This window comes from Homalodisca vitripennis, chromosome 4, assembly GCF_021130785.1.
Source record: "Homalodisca vitripennis isolate AUS2020 chromosome 4, UT_GWSS_2.1, whole genome shotgun sequence".
Classification (NCBI taxonomy): Eukaryota; Metazoa; Arthropoda; class Insecta; order Hemiptera; family Cicadellidae; genus Homalodisca; species Homalodisca vitripennis.
Genome location: NC_060210.1, coordinates 19,512,519 through 19,531,377, shown reverse-complemented (window position 1 = coordinate 19,531,377; position 18,859 = coordinate 19,512,519). Strand labels below are relative to the sequence as shown.

The 18,859-nt window shown below is 31.2% G+C and overlaps 1 protein-coding gene across 1 annotated transcript in view; it reads left to right on the top strand.

Moving 5' to 3' along the window:
• Positions 1-18,859, top strand: part of LOC124359010 (acid sphingomyelinase-like phosphodiesterase 3b) — a 195,283-nt gene that overhangs the window by 146,752 nt on the left and 29,672 nt on the right. The window contains exons 3-5 of the mRNA XM_046811341.1: positions 7,186-7,249; positions 15,871-15,933; positions 16,580-16,724. Coding sequence (XP_046667297.1) covers positions 7,189-7,249; positions 15,871-15,933; positions 16,580-16,724 — 269 coding nt within the window. The 5' untranslated portion in view covers positions 7,186-7,188. The remainder of the gene's footprint in view (positions 1-7,185; positions 7,250-15,870; positions 15,934-16,579; positions 16,725-18,859) is intronic.

The window sequence follows — 18,859 nt, the reverse complement described above, 5'->3', positions numbered from 1 at the left end:
TCATATTCTTTTCGTTATGTTACTAATCATTTCATCATTTAGATCTGATTACGATTTACTTTTATAATTGTATATAGCCTTCTGTCTTCAGCCATAAGCGTAACACTATTGAAAATGTTCTATAAACAATAATCCGTAATTAATGCACAATAAATAATAGAATTTTATTTTACAATGGAATAAGCAAATTTGAATATTTCCTTTTCGTACTAACCAAGTTATTTGAAAGTTTTCTTTATCAACAAAATCTTTGAGTCTAAATAAAATATTCCATTTCACTTTTTCAAATGACCATTTGGAAATACTAAATAATATTTGTAATGATTGTTTTGCCTATTTTATGAAATGAAACACCCAAAAGTTGTATCATAGTGCGATGTCACATACGCTTGTTCAGCTGACATTGCTGCTAACTAGATAATGTAGCACACATTACAACAGCACTACTCTAGCTTGTAGGATAATAGCCAACACACGTATGTGTGCTTCACTATACATAACTATTCTATTTACTCCACTAGTAACAAGTTATTGCAACATATTAAGTACATTTTCGGAGAAAACGTGTGGTTAGCAAAAATCTAATTCATAAGATATTACGATTGTGGAACGTGTTTCATGTGAGGAAATAACGAACGTATTAAAGTGCCTTACTGTAGATATTAAACTATACACATTCTTCACATTTTACCTTTCTAATTTAATATACACATTCCCTTTAAATTAAACGAATTTTTAATAGCGTGCCCTTTGGGTAGTAATCCTAATGAATTCTGTTATATGGTATTATACTGTGTACCGTACTTAGTGAAGATAGTGAGACCAAAATATACATTCTTGAGAATTTACAAAACACTGTAGTTCTGTAACGTTCTCAAAGAAATTTTTAGTGCTTAAGTTAGTAGCAGTAACTAAAAACATAGAACAGCTGTCTATATAATTACTTGTATAATTAGTTGGTTTAAAAAGTTACAAATCATAATGGATAGATTGACTAATGCTTAAATTGCATGATTTTAAATCTTAGGCAATATTAAATTACCAGAAAAGTTTTAATTTAATTAATACAGGCCACGCATATAGTACATTTAAAGTATTAGTTAAAATTCAAATACATGCATAAATATTGATTTAATGTAAAGTTTTAAAATTTTATTATAATTCTAAGTGCCAAGAAACTTGTATATTTATAAATTAAAAATATTATGGGACAGTTCTGATTATTTACATAGAAATAAAATATATGGTGGATTTTAAACGCAAGTTAATTTATTTACCTAGTCATTTATTTATGGTGATCATATTGAGAAAAACAATAGTTTTAAGATTATTAATATTATTATATTACTTTGTCTATTGCAAAATTCTCTTTGGGGAGCTAAACTACTTATTTATTATACAGAGCAGACCAATATTTACTCTTGAAATGGGCAGGGATGTCCGCTGATTCTTTAAAAAACAACAAAGTACGTTTTTATAGTAAATCACCATAATCTTACGTCTTAGGTTGTCACATAGCATTTGTGAATGTGAATTCAATAAGTAAACTTTGCCACGTCGGGGGAAAGGTGGAGCTATTGTTCATTAATGAACGTGCCGGGGAACAGCATTAGAGCAGCTCTTGTGTTGGGAGCTTGGTGATGCTGCAGCATTTAATATGCATGAATCGTCTACTCAAGTGGCCACAACTGCTTACGGTGCTGACCTGATTGACCCCCACTTTGTCCGTAGGGAGTGGGGGGACTTCCTTCTCAGGATCAGGATTTCCTTATTCTGGAAAACACTCACGGAAATATCCACTTCCTGGACTTAACAATTCTTTTGGCAAAGAGAGTCTTGCAGAATTACAACAATATGTATATATGTATATTCAATCCGTTTTAAATTATCCATCTCTTGGATGTAAACTTTTCTTGTGTTTTTTATCTTTTCGACAGAATTTTATTTTGTTTTTTACTTAATTTTCGTTAACATATACTAAAATTTATACGATTTGAAATACCAGCTGAATACTTTGTGGTGACTCGTTCTCACGCACAGGCTTTAGTAGCTTACGTGATAATATTTCTCAAATAATTTAAATTGGAAATATAAATTTGTTTTATACATTACACTTTAAAAACCAAATATTTAACTTAATTATATATTTTTAAGACAGTGAATGTCTTAATATATACGGTAACGTTGGTTAAGTTATTCCGAGAATAAACGATTTTTATTTATTTATTTTTTTTTTTATATTGGTTGGAGAGAGGAGATGCGGTGTAAAAGAAATTCGTTTTCTTCAAATTGTGTACAGCGAAGCAAATTACAGTTTTCATGGAATGTCTTATTTATTTATCTATTATAATTTATTTATTTTTAGATATTTATTGTTTATTATTTGTTATCTTTTATATTTCTATAAATAATTTTTGAGTTTATTAAATATTTATTATTGTTACATTTACTTAGTTATACACTGTATAAGCATGTTGATATTGTCATTTTTTTGCTGAAGTTATACTTTTGAATGTGATTTGGAAATGGATACTTGAGAATTAATGTATCATTTACACAACATCAAAATAACTGTTTGAAAAACGCCACGGTAGATGAACATCTAAGAAGAAAACTGTGCTATTTTACTAACTGTAAAATGGTTTTAAATTTTATGGAAATTTAATATTAATATGCTACATATGTAGTCAAACGTGCTCTGTGAGCATCTGGTATTGTAAGCTTTATAAATGTTATTAAAAATAAAGTGATTTGTGAATGCTGTAAACTCTTATCAATAGTTTTAACTAGATTTAAATAAAAATGAACTTAAACAAAATTTATTACATATAAAAATCCCGGCTATATAATTCCAAGTCCAATATTTAAAAATGAAAACTTGTATTGAAGTTTTAAGAAAGAAAACGTCCCATAGAGAAACCTTAGTGGAATTTATATCAATATTGTTTAACTAAAATTGCTAGTGTTCAAGTTACGTTTTCGAAATAATGGAAAATATTTCCTTGTTTATTGACAATTTAGAATTATAATTAACGATTAACAATTAGTGCTCCTATCGTTGTCTTTAACTTTAACTTAGTATAGTATAGAAAACAAAACTGTAAAGGTATAATCCTGATGAAACTATCAACTTATTTAGATTGAATTTCGTAATCTCACTTATCTAAGACTTTAGGCTCTCTTCTTGGCCGCTAAAAAGAAACACCACGGTTTCTTCTAGGTAATTGCTGTACATATAGATCTCAAGGAGGACAAAATAACCGCAAGATATAGGGAGCTTTGGGGAGGCTTGTAATAGACAAGGAGAATTTCGTACCTTTGACAGTTGAGTATGAATACTGTGGGTCCTATTGTTCTTTACCTTTCAACTTCACTGTCATCCTTTTCCAGTTATTTAAGTTGCTTGTAAAGTTTAAGTGCAAGAATGTATATAGAGGAGGAATGGGGTGGCAAGTGTGTATGTGGAACTTCACATTAGATTTGAACGTGAGTTTTATGTTAAACTGGATTTCTCAACTTTTAAATTTTAAGTTTTGACGTTTTTAAGTTTGTTTACATGAAACAAGGTATTCTTAAATCACTATATTAATAATACTAAACATCCCTTGACAGTTCGTGCCTTACTGTTAATATATATTTTTTTTGCTCGATTCACAAATATTACGGTGTTTCAATATCAGTCGTACTGGATTAAAATATTTGTTACGGTGATTTTTTTTCAATTATCTCGTTATATCTGCACTGTAGGTGATGCAGCTCAACCTCTAAAACGAATTAAATTAATTTATACTTCATAAAGTAATTGTTTACATAAATGAAAAAAACTCTAATATACATTTTTAATACAAACTTATCTTGTTTAACTATCTTATATCATACAATAATACCTACGTCAATACGTCACCATGTTTGTATCTCTCGTGGGGGTTTTAAATATTTATAAGAACTGATTTATTCTGCTATGCTCTCCATAAGAATAAATGAATAAATGATTTATTTCCTAAAAAAAAACACAAATATTAGTAGCAAGACAAAATCATATGAGTATTACAAATGTATACTAACCTAATATAAAATTCTATTATGACTAATCAAATATAATTTTATTAGGAAAATAGGGTCCCAAAGGCAAAGCCTGATGAGGGATAAGATTATTTAGATAAAGAGTTCATGTGCGGTTGCAGACACTATAACTATTTATATCTTCTAATCCCATAAATTAATTTATTGTTACACTCTTTATGGCTTACCAAACAGAATTAACGAAACTTAAACTTACCCTTCGTGAATAACGTGAATAAACATAATATACTTTATTTTAAAGAAAATACATGTTTAAATATTGCCACAAACCGCCAAACCAAAATAATAAATAAAGGTTTTATTTTATACACTGAAGCACGCTTATTTTAAAGAAACTTATTACACTATCATATTTACATACCACAGTAATATACACTATAAGAGAAAAACAAATTACCTATTGAATAATAGTTAACAGATACTCAACGTTGCTTCTGTCCATACTTAAAAGCCAAGTTTTAACACTTCTGAGGAATTTATTTAAGAAGACTGCAGAATACATAAAGCCTTAATGATATCATGACTATTCATATGGTAAATGTAAAAATATGCGCTAAAACTCTGTTTTACTCATATAGATATGAAGCTTCATAAAAAATTTCAAGTCTATAAATCAAATGGTTTTCAAGATATCGTGCGGACAGACAAGCAGAAATAAATTTTTTTCAGATCTACAAGTATTTTTTTAGATATACTTTGCCAATAAATACGAGTGAAGCCGAAAACACTTGTAATTACATAAATTTTAACACTGTGAATAGACAACTGTTTACATACCATATAACCCTAAAAAAAGGGAGGAAGTGGTTTTACAGTGGATTGTAAACAATTCCAATACCAGTTTTTTTTTAATCAGCTCGGTACTACGCTAATTATACCGGTTATTTAAAACCACCATTCTTTAGTTCTACGAGTTATCAATGCAAAAAAACATGATGTAAACTATTAAATATTTTTGAAAAAAAAATTTCTTCTAGGATTAAGTTTTAATATCTAAAGTATACTAACTTGCATTACAACACTTTGAATGGCTGGCTACGATACAGGAATTTTATGAGATATCAAAAAACCAAGATCAAACTTTGAGCTATTCTGAAATACTTGAAATTGTTTATTGGGAGGATAACTAAAAACGTGTAAGGTGTGTAGCCGACTAGTTAGACTTTATCCTTTAGAAATGCTTATTTCCGTAGAAAGGAATAATATCCAGCGAGTATACTAAAACCTCATCAAACGGCAAGTCTGGAGTTTAGTAAAATTATGATCTTTGTAAGCCTTAGACCAGGCATTACTTATACTACAGGGGAATAAACGGAAAAGTAGATAAGGAAGAAGTAAACACAACATCCTGATGGGTGGCCGAAACTTCTTGTGTTGGATCGCACACACTATGATGTTGGATCATAAATACGAAAACACTCACATTAGTTACGGATATAGCATATCATATTCATGGTGTAGACACATAGACGTGTGTGCGTGTATTAGTTAAGATCCATGGTGCATCACACCCATGGTGTAATCAAACAGTTCGACAGTCTGTATCTGAGGGCTTCTACTCGACGTTGTTTGATTACACTGTCCTAATGTAAGCTAGACATTTTCGTGCCGTTTCCAATAACTAGTTACGGTACGATATTGCTGTGACGTACTGTTGGGTTCACATACGACCAAGTGTGAAGTATGAAATCCAGTTTCGATTAGCTGTCATTGCAGCATTATCAATTACTGTACAATATTCTTGTTTGATTTCTTTTGTGATCAATTTCTATGAACCTACGATTCATGCTGTGCGTTTAGTTCCTTTTCATGTATTCCGTAACTGATAAGCTGAGCGCAACTGCCTTATCTTATCGTAACGCGATAAGGCGACCGGCAAGGTGGTCAGCCTCAAGACACTCGTGTAGTGTTTCGTAACTTGTGACGTTTTAAACAATGAACCATTTCTCAGGTTATTATTAAACTTTTATTTGAATTAAGATGTTTAGACATCTAGTATTTCTTCGATCACCAACTGGAAAACGTTTATTTAGTTCGTAAGCATGTCAGTATATGTTTTTTTATACTGATATATAATTAATAGTTCGGTAATCTACAATCTGAAATATCCATTATAGGTTACTAAGTTTTGTCAAGTAGAGGCCGTTCCTTCAAGATTTATTAGCCCGTCCTCATGGGCCACTGGCCTGTGCAAATAGATTATGGGTAGAGTCGATACAGTACAAGGTCGATTGGTACTGATAACTGTGCAACGGTCATAGGCAAGATTTTGACCTGCGCTATCTCTAACTCCGACCCAATATCCAACAATAACTGAAACCGCTTGGCCAACGGCTCTCCTAACTTTGCTACTGCTTTTCTACGGAGGCAAAAAAGTTGTTAACTGCTTTTCATCGATAAATATATCGAGATCTTTCCCACCTCGTAGAGACCGTCAAATTGTCCAAAATTGATCAAACTGAATTCTTGTGTTGCCTTAACCTGAGAATCCAACTAAATTCAAATCTTTGTTTTTAAGTAACGAGGATGCTTTGCACTCTGTAGTAGTGATTCAAACTGATCGGTTTCATAATGTGGTAGTGTTCTGCAATAGTGTTACTGACGTTAGCCTGAATACAGTCCAATTTTTAGTTTATTGAACAATCATATCAATATTAAAAATCCCAAGTTCCAAGTTTACATATCCAAGTACCGATCCTAAAGAAAGTAAAGCTTTGTTACTAGCAAAGACACGCTTTCCCATAAACAATGGTAACTGGAAGACTCCAGCGGTTTTGTGTAGAGTCCAAATCAATACAAGTTTTACATTGTAATACAACAATTCCAATTTCTTCTCCTGGACATACAAGGAATTCAGGTAACGCAGAAGACGTGATTATAATTTACCCTAGCATAACAATTTTAGCAAAATTTTGTCATTAAATAAAATTGTCTTAAGTTCCTCGCTACGAGTTAATTATTGAAACAGTGTACCAACAAATGTTTTTATTGTTTATTTTCTGTTTTTTTGGTCTATTTATTACAATTTTAGCTAAAGAAATATTGCATCTTACAAAAGCCACTAAATTATAGTGTAATAATAACTAATTGTATTTGTTACAGAACATGCTCCTAAACGTACTACTGCTTGTGATTTTTGCCTCAAGAGCATCACCAGCAAAAATTGGTGAGTAATTTTCTCAAATAAGTTCACTAAGTAGGTGACGCAAGAAAATTAGTAAATTAGATTTCAGTCGTAGCTAAAACTTACATAAATAACGGCTTTGGCTGTATTTGTATTTATAATTAAAACATATCTACACTGCATAAAACCCTCTATTGTTGTTAAGGTTGGTCTATGGGTACAGAAACCAAGGGTCGAGTCCCTAAAGTGTACATAAAAATAAATAAAATAAATTGAAATACGAAAAAACCTTAAGATGTAAAAAATTCAAAATTATCATGTGATGAAGCAGTTATACCGATCACTGATTCAAGATTTAATCACCAATTGCTTACAGGACTCTTTTCTTGTAACAATCTTTTCAAGAAAGGGGCTTTTTAATAAATAAAAGTTAACTTTTTAATTCAATATAATTATCGAACTACAAATTATATTTTTTATAAAATCTAAATAAAACTTCACTGAAAACATCTTAGTACCACGTGTGTCTCTTTCTGTTACTGTTGGCACTGATTCAAAGTGAAAACTGTGATTAAACCTACAAACTTGAAATGTTTATGCGTATATTTATTCTGACTGGTTGATATAAAATTTGTATCGCAAACAACTTTTTTAACAACTAAAATTAAAATTAAAAACTTTTCTTGAACAAATCTTGCTATAACTTGTAGTATTTTGCAATGTTCCATTAATAATTCAGCATGCTTTGATTCCTTCTTCATAATTTTATATCAAAATAGTACAATAACGCGTAAAGTCTCTCGCAGATTGGATATAGAAAAAAAGAGGAGTGCACTACTAAAATAAATCACTGAACTTTGAAAGAAGACACTGAGATTTACTAGTCGAAGTGTTTATACCAACCCCTTCCCTAATAAAACTACCTCATCATTGACGCTCTTGATTGGTTCCCGACTATCCAATCACGAGGCTAAAAAAATTAATTGTTAACCATTCTACAGCCCTATTGTACTTAGTTATCGTAGTAGACTTCCAGATAAACAGTCTGTAACATTCCTACCTTCGCGGAGCCTTTCTCGAGAAACCGTATTTTAAAATTAACCTATGTTTTGAAAATCTACTTATATTCTAAATTATTTATTTCATCCCATAACTATTTAATTATAAAGTTTCAATTTTCCTGTATAGCAAGTGTCAAAGTGTAAAATGCTTACTTCAGTAAAATAACAACTATGGTGGGTTTGATAACAGTCTTAAAACTGTAGCAAACGTTATGTAGTAATTTTTAACTTTGATATCTGCATTACACTAAAGACTATATACAGTTAAAAGTATATTTTCAATAAGATAACCTTTGTGCTCATCAGTGACTAGAAAGAAGTTAAAATAAGTGTTGTTATTTTAAGATTACTATATGCTTTCTAACAGTACAAAAGTAAAGAATTTTAAAATGTTACTAAAATTAAATAAACAAACTGCTATACAGTTTAAAAACAACAGTAATTAACATATACAATTATTATCTCCTCATTAAGCAAAAAAATGGAGTTTCAAGACTAGTAGGGCGTAGTCCAGAGATGTTTTTGAAAAAGCATTTATGTTAACCAGGATATCTAGTCATAATTTTAATAACCGATATTGTAGTTGTTAGGTGATTTAATGAAAAAGCCCACATATACAAACAATACTAGCACATGGTACGTTTTTAGGACAAGACACACACACACTCACACACAAACATTTAGATTTTTGTATAATAGTAGTATAATATAAAAATACTAGGGTTCAGTATTTTTATGTATTGGCAAGGCGACTGAGAACCATTTTTAAAACCTGCCCTGCATTTACTTTAATTATTATGTATTGTGTTCAATACATAAATAACCATACCGGTATGTTTGTAACTAACTCCAATATAGTTATAACTCGTGTACTTACTTGGCATAAGATTAACATAAATTGTTGATCAAAAGAAACCAGGCAAAACTGAAAACTTTATCAATGGACACTTTAAGTCTGCGTGATGACGTAAATGAACTCGCTCATTAGCCCTGTTGATTAATAGCTGCTGATAATATCAAAGGGTACGTAGGTCTAGATGCAATCATGATACAAAACAGGGTGTATTGATCAAGTTCGGACAGAGGTGTTTATTTATAGTCATGTTAATGGCTAAATAGAACTTTAGCACACGATCTTCGCAGTGCGGAGCTGTGGTTTAGCTATGACGATGCTATGCTAGAAACTTTAAGTCTGCGTGATGACGTAAATGAACTCGCTCATTAGCCCTGTTGATTAATAGCTGCTGATAATATCAAAGGGTACGTAGGTCTAGATGCAATCATGATACACAACAGGGTGTATTGATCAAGTTCGGACAGAGGTGTTTTATTTATAGTCATGTTAATGGCTAAATAGAACTTTAGCACACGATCTTCGCAGTGCGGTGCTGTGGTTTAGCTATGACGATGCTATGCTAGAAAATTTAAGTCTGGGTGATGACGTAAATAGACCAACTCATTAGCCCTGTTGATTAATAGCTGCTGATAATATCAAAGGGTACGTAGGTCTAGATGCAATCATGATACACAACAGGGTGTATTGATCAAGTTCGGACAGAGGTGTTTTTTATAGTGATGTTAATCACTTATACGAACTTCCAGCACACGATCTTCGCAGTGCGGTGCTGTGGTTTATCTATTAAGTTGCTATGCTAGAAACTTTAAGTCTGCGTGATGACGTAAATGAACTCGCTCATTAGCCCTGTTGATTAATAGCTGCTGATAATATCAAAGGGTACGTAGGTCTAGATGCAATCATGATACACAACAGGGTGTATTGATCAAGTTCGGACAGAGGTGTTTATTTATAGTCATGTTAATGGCTAAATAGAACTTTAGCACACGATCTTCGCAGTGCGGTGCTGTGGTTTAGCTATGACGATGCTATGCTAGAAACTTTAAGTCTGGGTGATGACGTAAATAGACCAACTCATTAGCCCTAATAGCTGCTAATAAATATCAAAGGATACGTAGGTTTAGATGCAATCATGATACACAACAGGGTGTATTGATCAGGTTCAGGCAGAGGTGTTTATTTATAGTGATGTTAATTGCTTAATCGAAATTTAGGACACGATCCTCGCAGTGCGGAGCTATGGTTTAGCTATTAAGTAGCAGAAACTTTAATCCTGGGTTATGACGTGAATGAACCTGCTCATTAGCCCTGTTGAGTAATAGCTGCTGATAATATCAAAGGGTACGTAGGTCTGGGTACAATCATGATACACAACAGGGTGTATTGATTGAATTAAAAAAAAGTTATGTATTTATATTGATGGCAATAACTTAATAGCCCTTCACAGGAAACTAAATTGGTTTATGTATGATGCTGATACGGGTTTGTTCTGCAATCTCTTGCAGTTTTATCGAATTAAAGCCTTATATTTACTTGGCACACCCGCATCTATAAATGACCTGCGGTTTCTGCTCCAAAATTTTGTTTGATATTGACTTTCCTATTTTCATTCACTGGCATACGCAACATGATATAGACAAATGCTGGGATTTAAGTTTCTTTAGTTATCTGAGAATTCTTGAAAAAGATGCAAGATATTAATGATATGACAGTTCTGGACCGCGAACTTTTTTTAACTCTAATGAATTTTCTTAGTTCATTCATAAAAAGTATATTAACTGATGAAATTGCCTATAAATCATGGATTTATTATCTTATCTAGGTGTTTATTAACTGAACGAATTATTCGAACTGACAATCTTTCTTTAAACGCGTTTTCTCATATCCTAAAACTTGACTATTAATTATCATAGGTCAACTGTCGAAACTGCCTCGAAGGCATTGGAACTCTTATTCACTTCTCTTACCTTAAAAAAGGTAACTGCTTTTCTATAGTTTCACAAATATTTAATGAGAGTTTTGTGTTTAAATTATTAAAACAATAGTCAAACGAGGTAATAATTGAGCAGTTTTAGCAAGTAATTTCCGGCTACTAATTTTTTTATGCAAAATAAAAGAATTTCACACTCCTCTAAATTGTAGTTGATTTAGACTCATGTACTACAACAGCATTTACTCATACCAGAAGTTTTGTTAAAATTCTTATTTATGGAATTATTTATTGTTCAGTGAATTTTCATGTGAATCCAGCAAGTTTTCATTTAGAGTTAATTAAATAAGGTTCACATTGACAGAAAATTTCGATTATTGCACAAATATTTAACTTTAAATTTCGTAGGTTGTCACGAAATATTAAAATTAGGCAGTAGTATTGGATACAATCATTACAAAGTTATTGATTTGAACCGTATTGAAATAGAAAGTGGGTATTCCAATACATTATTAGAAACTTTATTTAATATTTGTAATTGAATCTTGCGTCAGGGAAGTGTTAATAGATTGTTCACAGATGTTCCCGATGAATATAGGCCAAATTTAATTTGAGGGTATGCTACGTTCACAAAGTATACAAGCTGGCAATCCCCAAAATTCTAATTTCTTCCATTTTTTTTAAATAGCCATCATTATTATTGTTTCACTTTAAAAGCATTAATATAAAACCAATATTGTTTAAAAAAATTATAATTGTTAGAATTGTGATGTGTGTTTATGTTAGAATAATATAACGTCATTGTAAATGTTTAACAGTAGAAGATATCATAGCACCAACCTTTTTCCTAGTCTCACATTAATTATAAATTTAAATGTAATAAAATAAAAAATTATAAGAAACTTTAAACTCGGATCTCAAAACTCGTTATGGTGTACCATAGAAACAGGTATATCATATTAAACAATATATTTATAATATTTTAATGGAATTATAATTCACTGAATATTGTTTATGTATATCTAGTTTTGATGTTTACAGTAGAATTGTTAAGATTATGGGGTTAGCATATAATCTTAAATAGATAATAAATAATCTTTTTATTGATTAAGATATTAATTTTGAAATTATATTACGTCACAATATAATTTGGACAATTTAGTTTGTATTTCAATTGAACTCATATAAATGTTTTTAGCTTTTCTGTTAATAGTTAAATTGAATATTATGTTAACTACTAACCTCTAAGATAGCCTAGAAACCTCTTGAGATAAAATCCAATAAGAGTCTATTCTCTGCCTTTTAATGTCCAAATTCTAAGTCTGTATAGCTATTTATGTGTGGTTCTGTAGAATTTTTTGTCTTCAAATTGAAAAAAAAATATTTAAATTTAATAACTTGTGCAATGCTGTTTGTTGTACTGAATAATATATTCCTAAAACCGTAAATTTTTAACTAGTAAAATTGCACAATTTGCACATTTGTAATTCATTCATACTTATTGATTTTACATGTATTGGCAGACACGATAACACATTGAAATTCCAAATACTGTGTTGTAAGTATATACTGTACAACACTATTATTAGTTTTTAATTTCACCATATGATTCAAATATCAAAGAGCTTTTAAATATTCCTACAATTTGAATTATTTATGTGCTTTAAAACATTAGAATTGGTTAACTCTGTCAACTAATCTATCTTAATATTCGTGAACCAAACCCTATTTTTCTACTGATTTCTCAATCGTTGCTCTAATTTACTTTGGTTTTATTTCAGACAGCACGTAAATTTAATATATAGGCAGTTTTGTAATTAGTCCCAAATAGCAAAGGCTCAAGGTTGTAGCAAATGCCTTTGAGCGCGGCTATCTTCTATATAGAATTAGAATTAGAATTAGAAAATATCTTCTATATAGAATTAGAATTAGAATTAGAATTAGAATAGAAATTAGAATTAGAAAATATCTTCTATATAGAATTAGAATTAGAATTAGAAAGAATCTATATAGAATTAGAATTAGAATTAGAAAATATCTTCTATATAGAATATAGAATTAGAATTAGAAAATATCTTCTATATAGAATTAGAATTAGAATTAGAAAATATCTTCTATATAGAATTAGAATTAGAATTAGAAAATATCTTCTATATAGAATTAGAATTAGAATTAGAAAATATCTTCTATATAGAATTAGAATTAGAATTAGAAAATATCTTCTATATAGAATTAGAATTAGAATTAGAATTAGAATTAGAAAATATCTTCTATATAGAATATAGAATTAGAATTAGAAAATATCTTCTATATAGAATTAGAATTAGAATTAGAAAATATCTTCTATATAGAATTAGAATTTAGAATTAGAAAATATCTTCTATATAGAATATAGAATTAGAATTAGAAAATATCTTCTATATAGAATTAGAATTAGAATTAGAAAATATCTTCTATATAGAATTAGAATTAGAATTAGAAAATATCTTCTATATAGAATTAGAATTAGAATTAGAAAATATCTTCTATATAGAATTAGAATTAGAATTAGAAAATATCTTCTATATAGAATATAGAATTAGGCCGCTTATAAAAGCGGCCGAGTTAACGGTTAACGGTAAAACGTATAATTAGCTGCTGAAAATATATGACAGAGAGCAGTTACCCGTTCACTTCTACAATTTGGATTAAAAAAGTGGTTTTTCAATGCTGTATGTCGTGATTACCATAGTAACAATGGTTCATTTTCGATTGTCCCCTGACGAGGTATTCGTCGTAATATATGTTACTTCTTAATTGCTTACTTTTGTATTTACTACCAAGTTTTAGTCTATAGTTTATGATTATTACTGTTTTGAATAGTGTTGTAATTTGTGAGTTATAAATAACATAAAATGTAACCATACTCATATTCTACCCTCATGTTTTGAGGTTTATAACACAAAAGTAAACTTTTTGTGTTAAATGTACAGTGGTTTACCATATAATCCATATATAAAATTGTTATGGTAAACTAATATCAAACAATACTGCACTAATCGTTTTTGTGTTATTTGGTATGTTGCTCTACATTGCATACATTTAACCCTTTCAGGGCCAGGACCAAATATGAGATGTTGCAAAAGTTTTTGACATATCATATCACCTTGTGACTAGTCAAAAGTGCCAGGCTAAAATTGGCGATTTTGCAGTCTCTTAGATTAAAATTTATAACTTTTCATAACAATTAGAGAATGACCTAAAAGTTCCACCAAATTACTCGTATAGATACATACTATCAACAAAAAAATATATAGATGTAGTTTTAAGTAATTTAAAATTTGAAAAAATAATGTTTTAATGGATTACATAAAAATTTTTTAATTTTTTAATTTTTTTTGTAAATAACTAAAAAAGGAAAAATAATTTTAAAGTGGGAAGCTATGTTATTATATTGTACATTTAGAAAGGAACAACTACACAAAATTTTGTGTTATTCCTCTCATAAATAAATTTTTTATGACACATTTTGTATAAATACGCATAATTGTACTTCGCAACATTTTATAAATGATAAAGCAACTGACTCTTTCAGTGCAAGAAACTTAAAATAAATATTCACATTATGGATGTACCGGTAAACAGATGATTGTAGGATCTATGAACAGTTTCAATAAAGTTAAAAACACTATTTACCAAGAAATATTTACACAATTTTATTTGAAATTTTTTACACTTTTTCTATTTACAAATATGCTACTTACAATTTCACTCCCGTGAGATCGCAAATTGTCAGTCATTGTAACTACTACACACAATAGCTAAGCAGGTAACTACTAACACTACTAATATTTACAACCACAAAATAAAATAATGAAGAAGAATCCAGCATACAATAGTACGATTACATTAAAGCATAAAGAATTAACAACAAGAGATCGAGTCAGCTGATAATGTCACGTGACAATTACGAAAGAAAAATGCATAGTCCTCCAAAATAAAAATGATATTCATATTAATTATCTACAAATATACCAGGGAATAAAAAAAAACATAAAACTTTAATCATTTGACGTCGTATTTATTTAAGAAAATGACGAATATCAAGGCGGCACTTATCAGACGCGATCTATGGCGGCAATATATTGCCGCCTGGCCCGGAAAGGGTTAAATAGCTATTATCACAAGAATATAAACAGTTTTTCAAATATTTCTTGTATTAATATACCTGATGATTCCAATATATGTAAATACACATCTATAAAAGCTTAAATATATGTTTTACAACTTAAGCGTTTGTTCAAAGTATAGTCTAGCTCTTAAATGGTTAAATAGTGGAAGAGCATTGGCTAATAATTGTCACGATGAACCATATATTCAGGTGTTGTTACATGAAAGAGGCCAGGTTTTCCGCACATTGAATATTTGTATAAAGATACACCGAAAGTAATTTAAATAGGTAAAAAATAGAGTTATTTAGCCCACCTGGCTATGTTTACAAACGCTATTATGTGAAATTTGGTCTTTGATTTCAAATAATGTGAGATTGCGCCTCCAAATCTATGGATTAATAAATAAATTAAAAAGAAAACTCCTTAAAGGCTATCTGAATAGTTTTTTTTAAAACTATGTGAAATAACACCAACAAAAATCAACTTTATTTTTAGACGTATTTAAATGTGTATTGCATTAAGGAATACTATCTATGTTTTTGGTTAAGGTTGAACATATGCTATTTACTTTCAGGTTCTCTTCTGAATAACAAATTCTATCCACTTAAATACTAATTTATAATGACTGTTGTATATTTCTCATATGAGTAATTAAACTGTTTCAGGATACTTTTGGCACATCACGGACATACACTTGGACACACACTACCATTCCCATAAAGAGAACAGTAAGTATAATCATGTTTAAAGTGGTTTAAACAAGTAGTGTGTGATATGATTACAAGTTAGTAAATGACAATGGAAGGTTTGAAAGAATATTATAATTTCGGGCATTAACCATCGTTATATGTTACAAGGATAGCACCACGTTTCGAGGAGTGAAAGCTAACCTCTTCGTCAGATTAAGTAGGTAAATAAAGACAATTAGTATACAAAATTTAGAACGAACGTTGTTACACTTTTTCCTGCGCTGGTGTGACGTGTGTTTGTTGCTCTTCTTTTTTTTGACTTGCATCCTTTGCATTGACAACGTCTGGGTTAATTTTTTTCTTGTCTGGACTCAAAGCAGTATACCGGTATGTTTGACCTCTTTTTTCCATTTTTTCTTTTATTTCTTGGTGGCAGTCCATTGACACACTCTAATTTTTTGATTTCTCACTTGACGAAGACGATAGATTCAACTCTCGAAACGTTGTGTTATATACCTTGTAACATATAACGATGGCACTTATCCTTTCACTACAAAAGATTTTCTTTCGGCTTCAGGTTAATTTATAGACTCTCAATGATGTAAATAAGTTTTTAGGATTTTGATAGAACGCAAGATAACTATCAGTGTACTGTAATACAGTAGATAACTGTACTGTAATACAGGCTGTTGGCGAGGCGGGACCAGCAGACTCCCCCTGGGCAAGTACGGAGACTACAACTGTGACTCTCCCTGGCAGCTGATAGAGTCTGCAGCCTACGCCATGAAGGCCAAGCATGGAGAGAATATTGAGTTCGTCTTGTGGACCGGGTAAGATAGATAATTATAAAAGTAAAGACCCAACTATTAACAACTTAATTAATAACATTATACTCCACACCATGTGTCGTAACAGGCTTCGCTGAGGTTGCATGAAAACCTCAAATCTGTAGCTCATTTAATTCTCGAGATGTCCTGCAGACAGACAGAGAGTAGACAAATATGGTAAAACAGATTGACACGATAATTACTTATCATACTCCACACCATGTGTCGTAACAGGCTTCGCTGAGTTTGCATGAAAACCTCAAATCTGTAGCTCATTTAATTCTCGAGATGTCCTGCAGACAGACAGAGAGTAGACAAATATGGTAAAACAGATTGACACGATAATTACTTATCATACTCCACACCATGTGTCGTAACAGGCTTCGCTGAGGTTGCATGAAAACCTCAAATCTGTAGCTCATTTAATTCTCGAGATGTCCTGCAGACAGACAGAGAGTAGACAAATATGGTAAAACAGATTGACACGATAATTACTTATCATACTCCACACCATGTGTCGTAACAGGCTTCGCTGAGGTTGCATGAAAACTTCAAATCTGTAGCTCATTTAATTCTCGAGATGTCCTGCAGGCAGACAGAGAGTAGACAAATATGGTAAAACAGATTGACACGATAATTACGTATCATACTCCACACCATGTGTCGTAACAGGCTTCGCTGAGGTTGCATGAAAACCTCAAATCTGTAGCTCATTTAATTCTAGAGATGTCCTGCAGACAGACAGAGAGTAGACAAATATGGTAAAAACAGATTGACACGATAATTACTTATCATACTCCACACCATGTGTCGTAACAGGCTTCGCTGAGGTTGCATGACAACCTCAAATCTGTAGCTCATTTAATTCTCGAGATATCCTGCAGACAGACAGAGAGTAGACAAATATTGTAAAACAGATTGACACGATAATTACTTATCATACTCCGCACCATGTGTCGTAACAGGCTTCGCTGAGGTTGCATGACAACCTCAAATCTGTAGCTCATTTAATTCTCGAGATGTCCTGCAGACAGACAGAGAGTAGACAAATATGGTAAAACAGATTGACACGATAATTACTTATCATACTCCACACCATGTGTCGTAACAGGCTTCGCTGAGGTTGCATGAAAACCTCAAATCTGTAGCTCATTTAATTCTCGAGATGTCCTGCAGACAGACAGAGAGTAGACAACTACATAAAACAGGTTGACACGATAATTACTTATCATAATGCTCATTCTTGTAAAAATGAAGATTAATGTTAAATGCGAAGTCTACGTAAGATTTTCTCGACATATCTTGTCATACAATACGATGTATCGTTACTTAGTTCCATTTTATATGATAAATATTTTCCCACCACCATTACTCGTTACCGGTTAGCTTAATTTAATCTCATGTTCTTAAAACTAAATTTTTGGTGGATTAATAATCTGATTGTCATGCGTAATAATCTTTTCTCTCGAACTTTGTAGCTGAACATCTTCCTGCCAAGCGACACCTCGCGCGCCTTGTCGGCGAGTTTATGAGTGCTTTTGAACTATGAGTACAAATTCGAGTACCTTCAGTATTTAGATTTTAGACTGCTAGTCTTCTAATCTTCCTTTTTTTCCGACTACAGCTGTAACTACGAGCCATGTCCTGACGCCGCGCGTGTTAGTCGGCATCGACTTGAAGGGATGTCACTTTTACATTTTTAATAAAAATTTAAGTTCGTAGGCAAAATATCAAAAAACTGTGGAAGCATTAGGCTCATCCCCAAGATATATAATTTAAGTTCGTTATTACTCTATTTTTTCAGAAACTTGGCAAGATATTATTTAGATTTTACATTTAGAAGTAGTGCTTGTAGGTTTAAGTAGCCACAAGAAAACTTATGCAACTTTGCAAATCGAGTATTTATTACTACGATCTCAGTGATATCTAATTCCATGTGTTTCGTCCATTCCTTTACAACATTCACATTCTTGTTCATTACATTGGTTTTCATATCAGTGTTTAAATAATTAGAATCTTTACACCAAGGCATTATAAAATGATGTTGTACGTGTGGTGAAGTTAGGCTACGGGTGTTGATACGTCATGTGTTTGAATCTCTAATGGCTTTACTAATTAATTAAAAAAAGTATTATCGC